General features: G+C 41.5%; 1 protein-coding gene across 1 annotated transcript in view; it reads left to right on the plus strand.

Annotated features, from left to right (window-relative positions):
• The window catches only part of m1ap (meiosis 1 associated protein), an 85059-nt gene that overhangs the window by 49836 nt on the left and 14434 nt on the right, over positions 1 to 20789 (plus strand). The window contains exons 6-7 of the mRNA XM_087983010.1: positions 3601 to 3757; positions 4541 to 4682. Of these exons, the coding sequence (XP_087839136.1) occupies positions 3601 to 3757; positions 4541 to 4682 (299 nt within the window). The remainder of the gene's footprint in view (positions 1 to 3600; positions 3758 to 4540; positions 4683 to 20789) is intronic.

Consider the following 20789-nt stretch of genomic DNA (forward strand, 5'->3'; position numbering starts at 1 on the left):
TTAATTACTCATCTAAGGAAATTGTAGATGAATTGGCACTGAGATGTGTCCCTACTCATGGTTAGTAACTGATTGGATGTTGAATTGATCAATCAGGGAGGACTAGTGCTAACAACAAAGAATGTTGGTTGAAAAGAGAAAACAAAGAACCAGTTCTGATTGGGTTTTTGCAAGAGGCGGGGTAATCTTTTAAAACTTCCGGACACTGAGATGCTTTGTTTTACTCTCCCTCTCTAGTTTCTCCTCAGTTATTTAATTGTTGAATGTTCTGAGAAAAGAATCCCAGTTTGTATAAAATAAGTAGAGTAAGATAAATGCTTGGCACAACATTGTGGGCCGAAGGGCCTGTACTGTGCTATACTGTTCTATGTTCTAAGTAACTATTTCTAGAAGTCTACTAAAATTGTTTGCATTACTGGTGAATTTAAAATTCTGGCTGGTAAAAACAATGACTGTAGATGCTGGAAACCAGAGTCTAGGTTAGAGTGGTGCTGGAAAAGCACAGCAGTTCAGGCAGCATCCAAGGAGCAGTAAAATTGACGTTTCGGGCAAAAGCCCTTCCCTTAAAATTCTGTTTGCCTGTGGAAAACCAATTTACCTAGTATTTCTGAAGGCATGGTATCCATCATGAAACTGTTTATCTGTGTTTTGCTAAAGTTACATTATCAGTAATAAATGGTTAATTTTTGTTTAAGTTATAAACTTGGAGTGCAAGATTTGTTATTCTAAAGTCTGGTTCAGACAACTGAGCAATTTTGTGAGTCATTGAATGTGTTACTTTCACTGTATTGTGACACCAGTGATAGTCTGGCTTGTGTTTAGATTGCTATCCCTGTGACATAACACCAGCCTAGTCCTTTTAGAGTTATGTAGATTTATATGAGATCTGTTCTCGTTCTTCTAAATTCCAGTGAATGTATTCCTGACTTTTCCAGTCTATTTTCATAAGTTAGTCCTGCCATCCTAGGAATCAGTCTAGTAAACCTTTATTGCACGCCCTCCATAGCTAGAACATCATTCTTCAGATAAGGAGACCAAAACTGCACACAATACTGCATGTGTGGTCTCATCAAGCCCCTGAACAATTGTAGAATGGTATCTCGGCTCCTATACTTGAATCTTCCCACTATGAAGGCTGACATACCACCTGCCATACCGTTACATATCCTTACATCTGTAATGTCAAAACTGAGATAAGTAATGATTCTCACATGCACACACTCACTCTGTCTCACTCTCCTGCACATGCACACACTATAGGTTTATGGGGTGAATTTATATTTACAGAATTATACTTGCATATACATTCTATTTTGCGCAGAAAATGCGTAACATACAGGCAGTCAAACCATGTAATATTTTGTAAATTCCAGTTTAGAAATAGAACCAGTTTGACTCAAGATTGGGACACAGATTGGGGTGGAACGGTGGCTCAGTGGATAGCACTGCAGCCTCACAGTGCCAGGGACCTGGATTCGATTCCAGCCTTGGGCGTCTGTCCTTGTGGAGTTTGCACGTTCTCCTCGTGCCTGCTTGGGTTTCCTCCAGGTGCTCTGGTTTCCTCCCACAATCCAAAAGATGTGCAGGTCAGGTGAATTGGCCATCCTAAATTGCCCGTAGTGTTAGATGCTGTTATATTTAGTGTTGTCATAATAGTGTTATATTTAGGGATAAATATAGGGTGGGGGAATGAGTCTGGGTAGGTTACTCTTCAGAGGATCAGTATGGACTTGTTGGGCTGAAGGACCTGTTTCCATACTGTAGGGAATCTAATCTAATCTAGTCAGACAGACTTTAACCTTACACCTTTAATGCATTGTCTGAGCTGAGATGGCACCTTTTGTTATAAAACCTGAAGTTACCTTGAGAATGTGACTTAAAAGAAGTTCTGGGATTTACATATTAAAGAACCAAAACTATCAAACCCAGTCAAAAAGATGAAAGACTTAATCTAGGTTAGTTCAATATATCATTTCAGCTTCATGACACTGAAATTGTTTGCTATAAATTCCGTCCTAATGAACCTTCCATTTGTGAGGCCTACTTCAATGTTTGCTTCACAACCACCTGATGAAGAAGCAGTGCTTCAAAAGCTAGTGCCTCCAAATAAATCTGTTGGACTATAACATGGTGTTGTGATTTTTAACCTAGTGATAAGTAAGGTATTGTTGGCCTCTGTAACCAATGTCAGTGCCTTATTAACCTAAGAAACTGTGTGTATCAGTGATGCCTGATTCTCAAAGAATCCAGAACTGAGGGCATAGTTTCAAAATAAGTGTGTCACGTTTAAGATGAAGATGAGAAAGACTTTTAAATTCATTCATGAGTGTCACCATTGTTAACAGCTAACCCGAGAATGCAACTTTAAAAAAAAGGTTTTGTGATTTACACATGAAAGAAGTGAAACTATTGCTGTATTCTAAGAGATGAAAGGATTAACAGACAATCAATTTTTCAAAGTATAATTTCAGTTATATCACACTGCAAATGTTTGCTATAAATTCTGTGTTACGATCGAACCCTCCACTATCACCTGGTGAAGGAGTGTCGCTCCGAAAGCTATTGTGCTTCCAATTAAACCTGTTGGACTATAACCTGGTGTTGTGTGATTTTTAACACCACCGGCATCTCCAAATCATGACTAGCTAAGCCAGCTTTTATTGCCCATACTTAATTGTCCTTGAGAAGGTAGCGATGAACTGCCTACTTGAACTGCTGCAGTCCATGTGTGGTAGGTACATTTGAGTGCTTCTAGGAAAGGACTCCCACACTGAAGGAACAATGGTACAGTTCCAAGTCAGGATAGTATCTGGTGGTGATCTCATGCAAGCCTTGTCTTTTAGGCAGTAGAGTCAGGGGAAGGAATAATGGTGAATTGTAGAACGTGCATACTGCCGCCATTGTGAATCAGTAATGGAATGAATGTTGAAGATAGTGGATGAAGTGCCAATCAAACAGACTGCTTTCATCTGGTTGCTATTAAGATTCTTAAATAGTTTTGAAGTTGAACTTGTCCAGGTCAGTGTGATCATTCCATTACACTCCTGACTTGTACCTAGTAATTGGTACACAGGTTTTGAGGAGTCATGAGGTGAGTCATTCACAGCAACATTCCCAGCCTGACCTGCTGTTTTAGTACATATAGCTGGTTCAGTTCAGTTTCTGTTCACTGGTAATCCCATAATGTTGAAAGTGATGGATTCAATGTTGGATTCTCTCTTGTTGGAGATGGTCATTGCCTGGCACTTGTGTGACACAAATGTTCTCTCAGAGGATCATTAGTATTTAGAATTCTGTCCCCAGCAAGCAGCAGAGTCTGGGTTGTTTGATGTATTCAAGGCTAGACAAATTTTTGATTGACAAGGGAGTCAAGGGCTAAAGGGGAAGACAAGAAAGTGGAGTAAAGGCCATAATCTGATAAACCACAATCTTATTGACTGGAGGAACAGGTTTTGAGGAATCAATAGACTACTTATACTCCTATTATATTCTTATTCATTTATTTTCACACTGTTACTCCACTAGATATCAGCGTGGGTAAGGTATAGTGAACTATGTGTAAAAATAATGTGGTTTATATTATCTATTTATTTCTTATAGCCTGTCTAAAGTGTGATGTTCAGGAGAGACTCATTAGTCCTGCCCTCCTTCCTGGACCAACTAGCTTAACTGAGAAAACCGAGAGTCTCAGGGACTTCCTGAACACAAACAAAGCCACAAACCTAGGACCCCTGCAGCACAAACTTCAAGTTATAAAGTAAGTAGGCTTCTTCTCCTTGGACTATAAAGTACTGCATGCAGTTGTGGTTAAGGTATTAATGGAAGGAATTGGTGTCCCTAAAGGAGACCTATGTGAATATTGCCAGGAATTGTAGCTGAAAACAACTATTGTTGTTTTCTTTGTAACTGAGGGGAGGCTTAATTGAGGTATAAAAATATGAGTGACCTAGATGTTGGACAGGAGGGGACTATTTCCAAAAGGGAGAGGCCAATAACCCGCAGACATAGATTTAAAGTAATGGGCAAAAGGAGACTTCAGGAATGACGGCATCTGAAATATTAAAAGTACTTGTGGTACTATAACATCAGCTCTATGAGCCAAAAGCTGGAGATTGGAATAATTACAACTTGTTGATTAAACTGGATAACTATTATTCTGACCTGAGGTGGATGCGATGAATAACTTCATCCTATCCCATATATTTCTATATTTTTTATTTTTATCAATATAGGACAGTTTAATATTGAAGTTTCTACTTTAGACCATGAAAATACCCCCTGCATACTTCTGTAATATTCTGTAACATCCACCATTGCTGGCCATGCTCTCTTTTCTCTGTTTCTTAAACAATTCCTTACAACTTAGCTTTTTAAATGAAGAATTTAACCACCTGTCCTAATATCTTTTCTCTGACTTGATGTCAAAGTCTAATAACCTAAGTCTAAGTCAAAGTCTAATTATTGAATGCACATTTCTCAACTCAGAATCAAATAGTCAAATTTCCAGGTCGAGATGCTTATTAAAATGTTTACCTTATAGGGCTGTGAAATCTGATGGTGTTTGTGAATCTGTATTCTATGGGCTCCCACTTATCATCAGACCCACAAACTGTTGGAGACTGGACTGGGATGAACTGGAGATAAACCACCAAAACTTTCACGCGCTCTGTCACAGTTTGAAGGTAGGAAAGAAAAGCACAAATCCGTCACAAAGTATAAGTTACACAAGTAGAATAAAGGTAGGAAAATAATATTTTGCAGCTGCAATTGGAAAAGTCTGAAGTTAATTTCATTATTGCATTTTTTGCTTACCTTTTGACTATGTCTAATAGAAAGCATGAGTCATTGAGTCGTGGGGTCATAGAGCTGTACAGCATGGAAACAGACCCTTCGGTTGATTGCGTCCATAGAACAGTACAGCACAGGAATGGACCCTTTGGCCCACGTTGTTGTGCCGAACATGATACCAAGTGAAACTAATACCTTCTGCTTGCCCTTGGTCCATATCGTTCATTCCTTGCATATTCATGTGCTTATCTAAAAGTCCCTTAGATGCCTCCACCACCACCCCTGGCAGTGCGTTCCAGGCTCCTACCACTCTCTGGGTAAAAACTTGCCCCTCACGTCTCCTTTGAACTTTCCCCCTCTCACCTGAAATGTATGCCCCCTAATATTAGACGTTTCAACTTTGGGAAAAAGATTTGAACCTAACTCTGCATCTCTTAATTTTATAGACTTCTATCAAATCTTCCCTCAGCCTTTGCTGCTCCAGAGAAAACAATCCAAGTTTTTCTAGCTGCTCCTTATAGCTCATATCTTCTAATTTAGGCAGCATCCTAGTAAATCTCTTCCGCACCTTCTCCACATCCTTCCTATAATGTGGCAACCAGAATTGAACACAGTATTCTAAGTGTGACCTAACCAAAACGGTAACATGACACCCGCAATCTTGTACTCAATTCGCAATCAATAAAGGCAAACATGTTACACACCTTCACTGATGAAGGGCTTTTGCCCGAAACATCGATATTCCTGCTCTTCAGATGTTGCCTGACCTGCTGTGCTTTTCCAGCACCACACTCTTGACTCTAATCTCTAGCATCTGCAGTACTCACTTTCACCCTATCTTACTTACCACCCTATCTATTTGCATGGCTACTTTCAGGGGGCTATGAACTTGAACCCCAAGATCCTTCTCTACATCAATGCTGTTCAGAGTCCTGCTATTAACTGCATACTTTTCCTTAACATTTGACCTCCCAAATGCAGTACCTCACACTTACACAGATATAACACCATCTGTCATTTCTCTGCCCATAACTACAACTCTGCCCATAACTATATCTTGCTTTGACAACCTTCTATAACTTTACCAATCTTTGTATCATCTGCAAACTTACTAACTCACCCATCTATAGTTTGATCTAAGTCGGCAGCACGGTGGCACAGTGGTTAGCACTGCTGCCTCACAGCGCCAGAGACCCGGGTTCAATTCCCGACTCAGGCGACTGACTGTGTGGAGTTTGCACATTCTCCCCATGTCTGCGTGGGTTTCCTCCGGGTGCTCCGGTTTCCTCCCACAGTCCAAAGATGTGCGGGTCAGGTGAATTGGCCATGCTAAATTGCCCGTAGTGTTAGGTTAAAAGGGGTAAATGTAGGGGTATGGGTGGGTTGCGCTTCGGCGGGTCGGTGTGGACTTGTTGGGCCGAAGGGCCTGTTTCCACACTGTAAGTAATCTAATCTAATCTAATCTAATTTATAAGTCACTGACCTCCAGTCAGAAAAAACACCTTTCCACCACTACCCTCGGTCTTCTATGAGCAAGCCAATTCAGAATCCACATGGCCAAGTCATCGTGGATCCCATGCATCTTAATCTTTTAGATAGGTCTAACATGAGGAACGTTGTCTAAAGCCTTACAAAATCCACGTAAACAAAATCCACTGCTGTACCCTCATCGATCACCTTTGTCACCTCCTCGAAACTTAAAACTTAAAGAGTTGTGATCACTGTTTCCAAAATGCTCTCCCATCGACAGGTCAGTCACCTGCCCAGGTTCATTAGCCAAAACAAGGTCCAGTGTGGCCCTGCCTCTAGTTGGACTATCCACATATTGTTTCAAGAAACTCTCTTGGATGCAACTAACAATGACCTGCCCTGCACAAAGCCATGCTGACCGTCCCTAATTAAGCCATATTTTTCTATATGTGCACAAATTTATCCTAAGAATTCTCCCGAATTGCCTCCCAACCACCAATGTGAGACTCACCAGTATATAGTTTCTTGGATTATCACTATTTCCCTTCTTAGACAAAGGAAGAACATTAACTACTTGCCAGCCCTCTGGGATCTCTCCAAAGCGAGGATACAAAGATCTTGGTCAAGGCCCCAGCAATCTCCTCTCTTGCCTCTCTCAATAACCTGGGGTCTTATCCATCTTAATTCTCCCCAAGAGAGTTAACATCACTTCTCTCTTGATTTCAAATGCCCCAGCATATTAGTATGCTCCACTCAAATCTCACTGTCCTCCATATCCTTCTCCTGGGTGGATACTGATGCAAAGTACTCATTTAGGATGTCACACACATCCTGTGTCTCCAAGCACAAGATCCCTCCTTTATTCTTGAGTGGTCCTATCTTCTCCCAAGTTATCCCCTTGTTTTTAATTTATCTATAGAATTCCCTGGGATTCTTTTTAACTATACCTGCCAAGGTCATTTCATGGCCCCTTCTTGCTCTCCTAATTCCCTGCTTGAGTACTTTCCTGGTTTCCCTATATTCCTCATTGGCCCTGTCCTCCTTCATCCTTACTTTTTTCCTTTTTGATTAAATTCACAACCTCCCTTTTTCCAAGTGTCCCTTACTTTGCCATCCTTGTTCTTCTTAAACTGCAGAATTGGGCTGAGAGATGGCAAATGGAGTTCAATGCAGCTAAATGTGAGGTGATGCACTTTGGGAAGAATAACAGGAAGGCAGAATACTGGGTCAATGGAAAGATTCTTGGTAGTGTGGATGTGCAGAGGGATCTTGGAGTCCATGCGCATAGATCTCTGAAAGTTGCCACCCAGATGGATAGTGCTGTTAAGAAGGCATACGGTGCGGTGTGTTAGGTTTCATTGGTGGAGGGATTGAGTTCCGGAACCGCAATATCATGCTGCAACTATACAAAACGCTGGTGCGGCCACACTTGGAATAATGTGTACAGTTCTGGTCGCCCCATTACAGGAAGGATATGGAAGCATTGGAAAAGGTACAAAGGACATTTACCAGGATGTTGCCTGGTCTGGAGGGAAGGTCTTATGAGGAAAGGCTGAGAGACTTGGGTCTGTTCTCATTGGAAAGAAGGCTAAGGGGGATTTGATAGAGACATACAAGTTGATCAGAGAATGAGATAATGATCAAATCATCCTCTGATCAACTTGTACAGGTCATCCCTGCCCCAGAAGAGGTCCCAATGATCCAAGAACCTGAAACCCTGCCCCCTGCACCAGCTTCTCAGCCATGTGTTCATCTGTCCTATCTTTCTATTCCATGCCTCACTAGCACGTGGCACTGGCAGTAACACAGAGATTTTTAACCTCGAGTCCTGTTATTCAGGCTCTTTCCAAACTCCCTTCACTCACTTCACAGGATCTCATTCCTCTTTCTACCTATGTCATTGATATCAATGTGCACCACTACACCTGGCTGCTCACCCTCCCCCTTAAGAATTTCATGCAACTGCTCAGAGACGTCCTTGATGCTGGCACCAGCCATGCAACACACCAAATCCTGGAGTCTCGAACGCAGCTACAGAAACATTTGTCTGTGCCTTCTACTAGCAAGTCGCCAACCACTATCACTTGCTTGAACCTTGTCCAACCCTGTTCTACAGCAGAACCAGTTGTGGTGCCACAGGCCTGGCTGCTGCTGTTATACTCAACTGAAAGTCTATACCCCCAACAGTATCCAAAATGGTATTCCTGTTAGAGAAGGAATTAGCCACAGGAGGCTCCTGCATTACCTGCCTGTCTCTCCTGGCATCACTCATCTACCTGATTGAACCTATAGTGTGATCACCTCCCTGTAACTAGTGTCTATCACTCTCTCTGCCCCTATATCCTCATCCTCACTGTGTCCAACTGCCACTCCAACCGAACAGTGCAGTCTGTGAGGAACTGCAGCTGGTCACACTTCCTGCAGACGTAGTTGTCAGGGACACTAGACTGCTCCCTGATCTCCTGCAACAGTGGTTAGGGTACCACTGGCCTAACTACCATATCTTCCCCTTTACACTCAGAAAGAGAAAAGAATCCATGCTGACCAGATATCCTAAATTAATCTAGTTCCATTTGCCAGCATTTGGCCCATAACCCTCTAAATCCTCTTTATTCATGTACCCATTCTATATATACCCTTTTTAATGTTACTGCCTCCACCACTTCCTCTGGCAGCTCGTTCAATACTTTATTGCACCTAAAGGAAAATACATGCTGTGTTGTACTGTATAGTAACTATTTGAAGCACTCTAATTACAAATATTATAAGTAAGATTTCAAATCTGTTATCCTCAAAGAGAACCTTAACGACACTCAAAACGCAGTGTCGGGTCACCCGTCTCTATTTTAAAGCTGAAATTACAAATAAAGTGCTGGAGAAACTCAGCAGGTCTGGCAGCATCTGGGGAGAGAGAAAAACCATGTTCACATTTTAAGTCCAGTATTGTTCATCTTTAAAAGTTAAGGAGGCTGGGAAATGGTTGTTTTTATGCTGTTCACAAAGTGGGAGGAGGAGCAAGTGGAGCCCAGAACAAAAGACAAAGGGAGTGTTTATTGTAATAAAAACGATATAGATACAGAAAAGGAGTTAATGATTGGTGTGAATAGTGGAAAATAGGTCAGCTCCGCTGGGAGGGGTAAGAGGTGTAATAAAAATGAAAGACACTGTCCAAGCTTTGAAGTTTTAAACTCAATGTTGCCCTGAAAGCTATAAACTGCCTCAGGGGAAAATGCAGTGCGGTTCCTCCAGCTTGCATAGGGATTCTAAGATAGTAATGTTAGCAGGAGAGCAAGATGTTAATTTGAAGTGAGAAACTTGAAAACTCCTTTGTTAAGTGGCATATCTATAAATGGTTTATTATCAGTTTCTTTCATTAATATCCTTCTTGAGACCATTAAAAAAGCTGCTGCAGCTCAAGGATTATTTAATGTGTATTCCTTAAACTCATCTCATTAACATTGTTATTTTTCTGGAGCTTTTCTCTCATTGACTTATAAGTCACTTTGGACAGATGGTTTTTGGAGGCTGATCAACTAACAGCCATTACAGACTTTTTCTCTGTCACTGAAACTTGCACTTTGCCTGACTGCATCTAGATGGTTCTGTCTTTCCATAGTACTGGACTTATGGTGCTAGGCAACAGCAGTTTATTTTTCGTTGTTTCCTAATGCACTAAACTGTTTACTTCAAGGTTTCAACTGACTCATTAAAATTCATAGAAACTCCTGATGTCCTGGCACCAATCACAAACAAATCTAAAATTAAACTAAAACCATGGGTGGAATTTTCTCAGCCTCTGAACAACAACGACAATGGTGAGAATGAATAATATGAGATTCGCAATATCGAGAGAAAATAAAGTCTGATTTTTCACTTAAGATTTTAAGGGTTGATGAGAATCATATTAATGATCCTTAAGGTGCTTATTTACATGCATTAACATCTCATTACCTAAACTTGCCTCATACACAGTGATGGCCTGCATACTCCATCCATGTAGGTTGACATTGACAAAGTGATACCCTTACCACATTATCATAGCATATCTCGGACTAAATTTCAATACAATTAAGAATGTCAATACTGCACTTTGGAACTCACTGACAATGCTGCTACAAGGACTGGCTGCTTGGACAGACACTCAATTCATGGATCAGAATACGATGCATCTCAAGAGCTGTCTTTCTTAGTGCTCAATCACTTTGTGCTTGCTTGGATATTCACAGCATCACTACCATGCTTTGCCTTTTAGCACAGACAGAAAACCAGGCATCATATCATGTTTGCCAGCAATGAACAGTCATAGGAGTGGATATATTGCTGTTTGCCACTGTGCTACATCAACATCACACCAAAGCATGTACCAATTGGCAATTACGCTGAATGTGCTATGACCATGTTATCATGTGACCATGGCTTAAAGTCTGAGAGGAATAGCCCTTAGTCCAGTCAGTGGTCAGCATGGTCAGTTGGAGATCTCAGCACTGTCACTCGACAGCGTAGTCCAGTTACAGTCCAGAGAGGTTTGCCATGGTTAGACAGTTGCTTTCTGTGATTGGGGCCTGGGGATCAGTGTTGTGGTAATGTTGGTGTGACCACACCTAGAGTATTATGTACAGTTTTTCACTCCTTACTTAAGGAAGGATGTGATGCCACTGGAGGCAGCTTAAGAGGATTTTCACTGGATTAATTCAGGCCAGGATAAGATCAGCCATGATCATGTTAAATGGCAGAGTAGGCTTGAAGGGCTGAAATGCCTACTCATGCTCCTAATTCCTATGTTCTTATGTGCCATATTCCAAAGAGATTTCAGAATCTGTGTACATAGGTCACAAAATTGTCCTGTTCATGAACCCCTAAATGTCTTTGGAACTGTATCTACTGGGAAAGTATGCATAACAACAGCTTGGGGGAGAGCTTTTGTGATGCAGTGATGGTGTTCCTACCCCTAAGCCAGAAGTCATTCATTCAACTACTACCTGCTCCAGACATGTGTAATAATGCTTCTGAACAGGCTGGTTAAGAAAAATTCTAAAATACCTCAATGTAAGGAAAATATGCTTTATAAATGCATCAGCAGCGATTATAGCAATGTGACAAATTGACTAAACAAATTGCATTGCTAGGTATTGTTGAGCTCATTCCATTGCAATTACTTTCCTTTGTGGCTCTCTTAGTGTCAGGAAATGTATGTTTTGCACCTTGTGGGTGGTTTTCCTGATCTCAGACACAACATTAACACTCCTCCCTAATATGAAGCCAGACTTTAGCTGTTTGTAATCTGGCAGTCTGAATTGCTTGCTGTTCATATGTCATATTGCATCACAGTCCTTGTCTCACATATTTCTCTACTTTGCCTGTTTCAGCCTACACAGCTGCCTTTCTCACAATTATTGGACCTTTATGCCACCTGTTCTGATTAATTCATTTTATTTGCTAGCTTATGTGGCACATGGATTAATTATGACATAACAGGGATACATAACCATGTTTTATCTATGATGCTTCTAACAATTCAGTTAAAGAGAGACAAAATATTGCAGCATGGGGAAATCTGGAACGAAAACAGAAACCACTGGAAACATTCAGCCATCATCTGTGGAGAGAAACAGAGTTAATAGCCTGGATTTTCATTGAGTCAGGATAATTCGGAAGCCCTTTAAAATGGCTGGCAAGCCTTGCTTCCGTTATTCCTTACCCTATTCCCCGGTGTGGCAAATTTGGACCATGAGCTGATAGCCAGTGATCCAACTTGCCCAGCTCCATTGTGATGTTAGGCCACTCTGCTCAATTTTCATGAAGTCATTATTAGTTCAACTTTTCAAAGGATCCTGGTTCACAGCATAGAGGTACCTATTTCTGTGCTGTGTATACTATATATTTATTGCATTCATATAGCTTATGAATCAAATTGAAATGCAACAATGACCTTTTCTGTTCGAGGACGTTTATACTGTATGAAAGCTTACTGAGGACCTCGTGTGGCAGGATATATTTATTACAGCAATATGGTAAAAGTAGAGGTGCAAGTACACAATTGCTGTTACAATAGTTATATTGATGAACAAATTATGAGCAAGAGTAAGCTATTTGGCCCCTTGTGACTACTGCACCATTTAATAAGGTTATGGTTGATCTGACTGTGACCTCAACTCCATATTCCCACCTATATCAGATAATCTTTGGCCCTATTGTTCGTCAAGAATCTATTCACCCTAGCTTAAAAGTATTCAATGACCTTGCCTCCATTTTAAAAAATTCATTCACAGGACATAGGCATTGCTGACTGGCCCAATATTTATTGCCGATCCTAAGTGTTACAGTTAAGAGTCAACCACACTGTTGTGGGTCTGGAGTCACATTGAGGCCAGGCCAGATAAGGATGGCAGTTTCCTTCTCTAAAGAACATCAGTGAACCAGTTCCTAAAGGACATCTGACAGTCAACAATAGTTTCATGGTCATCATTAGACTGTTAATTCCAGATTTTTATCAAATTCAAATTCCACCATCTGCATGATAGGATTTGAATCCTTGTCCCCAGAACATTATGTAGGTCTAGATTAACAGTCCAGCAATAATACCACAATGCCATCACCTCCTCTTCCACAATTTAATCGCATCATTATTCTGCTGTATATCCTCAAATTTATTTTTCTCAAGTAAACATCTGATTTCCTTTTGAAATTATATTTTCTTATGCCATCTTCATGTGTAACAAGTCCCAGGTCATTGCCATTCACTGTTTCTTTCTCATATCCTTGTGTATCTCTTGCCCAAAACTTTAAATCCATGCCCCTGTTTCTTGTATGATTAGCTAATATGAACAGCTTTTATTTCTTAACCTGGGAGAACAACCCTAACTTCTCCAAGCAAACTTTGTGGTTAAAATCCCTCATCCAAGGAACCGTCCTTGTAAATCTCCACTGCGCCCTCACATTTTCTTTAAGGGTGACAAGAAACCAATCACTGACTTGATGGACCTGCTGCGTCACTCCTTGAATCTTCTTCTGGTGATTTGTCCTAACAGTGTTGTCTCTGACTCCCTTTTGCCAGTTGGCACTGTTTCCCTTATGCTTGCCATTCTGTTTTTTGCTGATTGCCCATCATTGCTTTTTAATTTAAGTTTCTGGCAGTGTTTTCCTTTGGGATCATTCCATCCCTTTCGTTCTCTTTCTTTCTGTCTCTCTCATTCTCTCTCCTGCTGACACCTCGGTTTTTGGCATTACTTTCTCTCAAGCTCACTGTCCTCTGAGTCTCAGACCAGCTTTCTCTGACCGATCTAATTGATCCTTCTTCTTCACATTGTTTTTCTATTTACCTATCCAATTCAATAACTCTTTCCTAACTTGGTCTGATATTACCGAAGAAAGGATATACTTGCCATAGAGGGACTGCTGCAGAGATTCACTAGGCTGATATTGGGGTTGAAAGTGAGGTCTGCAGATGCTGGAGATCAAAGTTGAAACTTTATTGCTGGAACAGCACAGCAGGTCAGGCAGCATCCAGGGAACAGGAGATTCGACGTTTCGGGCACAGGCCCTTCTTCAGGAGGGCCTGTGCCCGAAACGTCAAATCTCCTGTTCCCTGGATGCTGCCTGACCTGATATTGGGGTTGACAGGATTGTCCTATGATGAGGAACTGGTTTGACAGGGTCCGTATTGATTAAGGTTTAGAAGGATGAAAGAGGATCTGATTGAAAAGTTCTAACAGGGCTGGACAGACTGGCAGGGAGGATGATTTCCCTGGTTGGGAAGTCTAGAACAAGGGACACAGTCTCAGCTGGTAGATCATTTCAGATTGAGATAGTCATAAAATCAAACAGCATGGAATCAGACCCTTGGTTCCAACTTGGTCCAAGTTTACCAAACTAAAGTAGTCCCATTTCCCTGCATTTGACCTATATCATTCTAAACCTTTCCTATTCATGTTCCTGTTCAAATGTCTTTTAAATATTGTAACTGTACCTGCATCTACCATTTCCTCTGGCAGTTCATTTCCATATTCGAACCACTGTCCATATGAAAAAGTCACCCCCTTCATGTCCCTTTTAAACCTTTCTCCTCTCATCTTAAAATTATGCCCTCAAGCTTTGAACTCCCAACCCTAGAGAAAAGACCTTGCTATTCACCTTATCTATGCCCCTCATGATTTTATAAACATCGATAAGGTTACTCCTCAATCTCCAATGCTCCAGCGAAAAATGCCCCAGTTTATGGGATGAGGAAAAATGTCAACACTCAAAGGGTAATGAATCTGTTAATAATCTTCTGTTAAGTGGGATTTGTCAAGGTTCAGGCAATCAATTATTATAAGGGACGGCACAGTGGCTCAGTGGTTAGCACTGCTGCCTCACAGCGCCAGGGACTTGGGTTTGATTCCTGCCTCAGGCAACTGTCTGTGTGGAGTTTGCACATTCTCCCAGTGTCTGCATAGGTTTCCTCCCATAGTCCAAAGATGTGCAGGTCAGGTGAATTGGCCAATGCTAAATTGCCCATAGTGTTAGTTACATTAGTTATGGGTAAATATAAAGTAGTGATATGGGTGTGGGTGCGTTACTCTTTGGATGGTTGGTGTGGGCTTGTTGGGCTGAAGGGTCTGTTTCCATACTGTAGGGAATCTAATCTAATCTAAAGGGACTCTCTAGTCAGGAGTACAAACAGGGGATTCTGCAGCCGTGAGCAAGACTTCAGAATGGGGTTTTGCCTTCCTGGTTGCAGGACATCCAGGAGAGGTTGCAGCAAGTTGTTAAAGGGGAAACTTAGCAGCTGGAGGTCATTGTACACATTGGTACAAACAACAGGGAAAGGGGGAAAGGGATGAGGTTTTTTCAGAGACAATGTAGGAACTTAGGTAGGAAGTTGAAAAGAATGAACTCTAAGGTAGTAATCTCATTTGCTGGTGAGAGTTGGAATAGGAAGATGGGGCAGATAAATGAGGGGCTCAAGATATGGAGTAGGGAAAAGGAATTAGATTTTTGGATCATTGGGTTTTCTTCTGGGGCAGAAGGGACCTGTTCAAAAGGGACAGATTTCATATGAACTGGAGGAGACCAATATCCTGGTGGGAGTATTTGCTGGTGCTACTTGGGAGCCTTTAAACCAGTATGGAGAGTGAGTAGGGGTGATCCTAAGTGGTAGTGAGAATAGTGAAAGTGCTGAGGATGATTCGGAAGTTAGAGAGAGAAAGTTAATTAGATAAGGCATGTCAGAAATGAAGTAGCTCAAAGAATGCAAGAGATCTGACAGGTAAGGTGGATGAACTCAGCGCATTTATAGGAACATGATACTGGGATATCGCAGTTATCATAGAGACATCGGTGAGGGGGGTAGGACTGGCAGATCAACGTTCCATGGTTTAGATGTTATAGGAAGGAATGAAAGGGAGGCGGGTGGGTGGGGTGTGATATTTTTGATAAGGGAAAACATAACTGCTGTACTTAGCGAGGAACTTCCTCGGGGATTGTCCAGTGAAGCTATATGGGTGGAACTTACAAATAAGAAGGGAACGATCACCTTGGCAGGATTGTACGAGAGGACTCCTAATAATCAGCGGGAAACTGAGGAGCAAATATGTAGAGAGAACTCAGATATTGGTAAGAATAATAGGGTTGTAATAGTTGGGGAGTTCAACTTGCCAAACATAGACTGGGACTGCTAGAGTGTTAAAGACTTGAATGGAAAGGTATTGATTAAATATCTTCTAAAAGTTCAAAATTAGAGTAAGGCCAATTTTGAATGTATGAGACAGAAACTTTCAAAAGTTGATTGGGGTAGACTGTTCACAGGCAAAGGACAGCTGGCAAGTGGCAGGCTTTCAAAAATGAGATAAAAGGAGTTCAGAAGCAGTGCGTTCCTCTTAGAGTGAAGAGTAACTCTGATAATAGTAGGGAACAATGGACGAATAGAGATGTTAAAGCTCTGGTCATGAATAATAGAGACATAGGTCAGGTATAAATAACTGGGATCAAGTGAATCTCTTGAAGAGTACAAGGGAAGTACAGGCATTCTTAAGAGAGAAATCAGGATAGGCAAGAAAAGGATATGAGATAACCTTGGCAGATAAGGTTAAGGATAATCCAAAAGAGACTCTGCTAGTACATTAAGAGCAAAAGATCAATGAGAGAGAGAGAGAATAAGGCCCCTTAAAGATCAACAAAGTTGTCTATGTGTAGAACTATAGGAGATAGGAGAGATACTAAATGAATAATTCGCGTCAGTAATTCCAGTGCAGAAACACATGGGGGGGCTAGGAAACTCCAGGAAGTAAATATTGATGTCTTGAATGCAGACCACAGTATAGAAGAGGAAATGGTGGAGGTCTTAAAAAGCATAAAGCTACACAAATCTCCGGGACTTGATCAAGGGTATCCTAGGACTTTGTAGGAAGCGGGGCCGCTAGCAGAAATATTTGTATCTTTTATTGCCACAGATGAGGTGTTGGAAAACTGGAGGGTGGATAATGATGTGCCTTTATTTCAGAGAGGCGGCAAACAGAAGCCTGGGAACTGTAGACCAATGAGGAGAAAGTGAGCACTGCAGATGCTGGAGATCAGAGTTGAAGAGTGTAGTGCTGGAAAAGCACAGCTGGTCAGACAGCATCTGAGAAGCAGGAGAATTGACATTTCGAGCATAACCCCTAATGAAGGGCTTATGCCCAAAACGTCGATCCTCCTGCTCCTCGGATGCTACCTGACCAGCTATGTTTTTCCAGCACTATACTCTTCAACTGTAGATCAGTGAGCCTGATATCATTGGTGGATAAGTTGTTGGAGGGAATTCTGAGAGACAGGATTTACATGTATTTGGAGAGGCAATTAATGATTAGGGATAGTCAGCATGGCTTTGCATGTAGGAAATCATGTCTCACAAACTTGATTGAGCTTTTTAAGGATGTGTCCAAGAAAATAGATGAGGTCAGAACAATAGAGTCATAGAGATGTACATTACGGAAACAGACTCTTCAGTCCGACTCGTCCATGCGGACCAGATATCTTAAATTAATCTAGTCCTATTTGCCAACACTTCGCCCATACCCCTCTAAACCCTTCCTTTTAATATACTCATCCAAATACCTTTTGAGTGTTGTAATTGTTTTAGCTTCCACCATTTCCTCTAGCAGTTCATTCCATACATGCACCACCTTCTGCATGAAAAATTTGCTCCTTAGGTCCTTTTAAATTTCTTCCCTCTCACTCTAAACCTATGCCCTCTAGTTCTGGACTCCCCCACTCCAGGGAACAGACATTGTCTATGTACCCTATCCATGCCCCTCATGATTTTATAAATCTGTATAACGTCACCTCTCATCCTCCGATGTTCCAGGGAAAACAGCCTCAGCCTATTAAATCTCTCCTTATCGGTCAAACCCTCCAACCCTGGCAACATTCTTGTAAATCTTTTCTGAACCCTTTCAAGCTTCACAACACCCTTCTAATAGGAAGGAGACCAGAATTGCACACAATATTCCAAAAGTGGCCTAACCAATGTCCTGTACAGCCGCAACATGACCTCTCACCTCCTTTCCTGAATGCTCTGACCAATAAAGGAAAGCATACCCAATGCCTTCTTTACTATTCTATCTTAATGGGCTGAATAGGCTGGGGCTGTTTCCCCTGGACAGTTGGAGGCTAAGTGGTGACCTTACAAAAAGTTTATAAAATCATGACGGGCATGGATAGGGTAAATAGACAACATCTTTTCCCTGAACTAGAGAGCATAGGCTTAGGGTGAGAGGGGAAAGATTTAAAAGGGACCTAAGGGCCAACCTTTTTACACAGAGGGTGGTGTGTATATGGAATGAGCTGCCAGAGGAAGTGGTGGAGACAGTTGCAATTATTACATTTAAAATGCATCTGGATGGGTATATTAAAAGGAAGGGATTAGAGTGATATGGACCCAGTGCTGGCAAATGGGACAAGATTAAGTTGAGATATCTGGTCCACATGGAAAAGTTGGACCAAAGGGCCTGTTTCCATGCTGTACATTTTTATGACTCTATGACTCTAATTGGGCCAAGGAGTGGCAAATGGAGTTTAGTTTAGACAAATGCAAGGTGTTGCATTTTGGTAAAATGAATAAATCCAGTTATTACACAGTAAATGGTTGGGCCCTGGGGAGTAAATATCCCTAACACAACATGCAAAGACATAAACACATGGACTCTCTTAGACAAAATGTAGTGATTGTAATATGATCAGCCAGGTGGACTTCATACAATATGAGTTCCCTGATTGGGGCTAATAATCTGGTCCAATCAGGGAGCCCAGGCTGACAGATATAAACACAAGTATACAAGGGTCTGTTCACTGAGGGAGTTGGATCAGTGCCAAGTACTCTCCAGATGAAAATAAAAGGTGACTTGGTGACTGGATATCAGTCTCTGTTGAATTATTTTAGTGGCAACAAGGGAAAAGCATGCTCTCGAAGAAATTCACTGCAACTGTCATGTTTAAGTTGGATTAAGCATTTCTAGCATCATGCCATTATTTGTGAAGGTTGACTCATTGTATTCTGTCGTCGAAGACTGAGTAGAGTATGTGGAAAGAATGCTTTATGTTTTCTGGGCAAATGACATTGGGGCAGATGAAACACAATGAGTAATTTTCCTGACAATTTGTGGACCAGCAGCTTTTTCAGCTATTAGGAGCCTAACTTTCCCTGAGGCACCAGATACCAAAAGCTTTCAATGGTTGAAGCATTTAGTCAAGGAATATTATGACCTCAAGCCTTCTCTAATTCTAAGATGCGATCATTTTACTTGGTAATTTGAATCCAGATCAAGATTTTGATTTAACCCTTAATGAGATGCTGAGAGACCATTGATATGTGGGATTAATGATGTAACCAAACAAAAGTGCCTACTAGCTGAAGCCCAACTTGACTTCAAACAGGCAGTTCAACTGGCTGCCGAACTTCATTGGAAAATGCGAAAAGTGGAGCATACGAGTTGCAGGGCATTTTAATGAAAGTGGACAACCTCGCCAGTCTGACTGAGCTTGGAGAACACCACTTGAGTGAAAGCAATTGCATCGCCTCACATGGAACATATCCTGAACAGAGGGATTCTAGGTCAGCCCACAGCAAAATCCCAAAGCAAAGCCTTGGTCAAACAGTTAAAAGTTTCTTCAGGATCTGGGCTGGCAAGCCATTGAAGTTGTTGCTGTTATGCAGACTTGAGACAGCAAAAGAGTTCCACTAGACCTAAATTGAGTAAAATAACTCATAGGCTGGCATTTAGGAGAGTGCACACTCTGGTTTGGAACAGTTAAATTGCTTAGCAACATCAAAATAAACGACTGGTTAAATGGTCACCTAGTTCGAATGGAAGTTGATACTGGTGTGGCTGTTTGAGTGATTGCAGAAACAATCTTTAACAAAATTTGCTCAGGACTCCAACCCTTAAGATAGACAGAACCTATACCAGGGAATCTTTACAGATTAAGATTACAACTTTGGTTCCAGTCTCTTATGAGAAGCAGAGTCATAGAGATGTACTGCACGGAAACAGACCCTTCTGTCCAACTTGTCGATGCCAACCAGATAACGATTTGCCAGCACTTGGCCCATATCCCTCTAAACCCTTCCTATACATGTACCCATCCAGATGCCTTTTAAATGTTGCAATTGTACCAGCCTCCATCACTTCCTCTGGCAGCTCATTCCATACACGCATCACCCTCTGCGTGAAAAAGTTGTTCCTTAGGTCACTTTTAAATCTCAGCCTAAACTTATGCCCTCTAGTTCTGGACTTCCCCAACCCAGAAAAAAAGCCTTGTCTATTTACCCTATCCATGTCCCTCATGATTTTATAAACCTCAATAAGGTCACGCCTCAGCTCCAAGGAAATCAGCCCAGCCTCTCCCTATAGATCAAACCCTCAAACCCTGGCAACATCCTAGTAAATCTTTTCCGAACCCTGTCAAGTTTCACAACATCCTTCCCATTTTGCAAGAAAAGGCTTGGGTCTAAGCTTGATGGAGTGAAATTGGTTCAGAAAGATTATCCTAGATTGGTACAACGTTTTTCAATTAGAAAATGGCTGCCTGAGTGAAGTCCCAGAACTAGTTCTGGGTGTTAAATACCCAGAAAGCCTTTCAGGAAGGTTTAGGAACTATCAAAGGAGTGAAGGCCACCTTGCACGTTGATCACAAAGTAATTCCAGGATTCTGCAAGGCCTGCCCATTGCTATTTGCCTTACAGGAAAAAGTAGAGACAGAAATTGGAAAGCTGGAAAATGAAAGAATCAAGTCATCAAACCAGTCCAATTTGCGAAACAGGCAGCAACAGCTGTACCAATTGTGAAGCCTGATGTGTCGGTTTACTTCTGTGGGAATTTTAAACAAATGGTCAACAGCTTTTCACAGCCAGATAAATATCCAATCCTTGCACAGAGGATTTATACACAAAGCTGGCAAGGGGGCTGACCTCATGAAGATGGACATGAGCCATGCTTACTTGCAATTGCAGTTGGATGAGAATTTCCAGAAGTATGTTACAATTAATACTCATCAAGGTTTGTACCAATATACAA

This window comes from Chiloscyllium plagiosum, unplaced genomic scaffold, assembly GCF_037043375.1.
Source record: "Chiloscyllium plagiosum isolate Xiang-an unplaced genomic scaffold, Cpla_swu_hap1 HiC_scaffold_1, whole genome shotgun sequence".
NCBI classification, from domain to species: Eukaryota; Metazoa; Chordata; class Chondrichthyes; order Orectolobiformes; family Hemiscylliidae; genus Chiloscyllium; species Chiloscyllium plagiosum.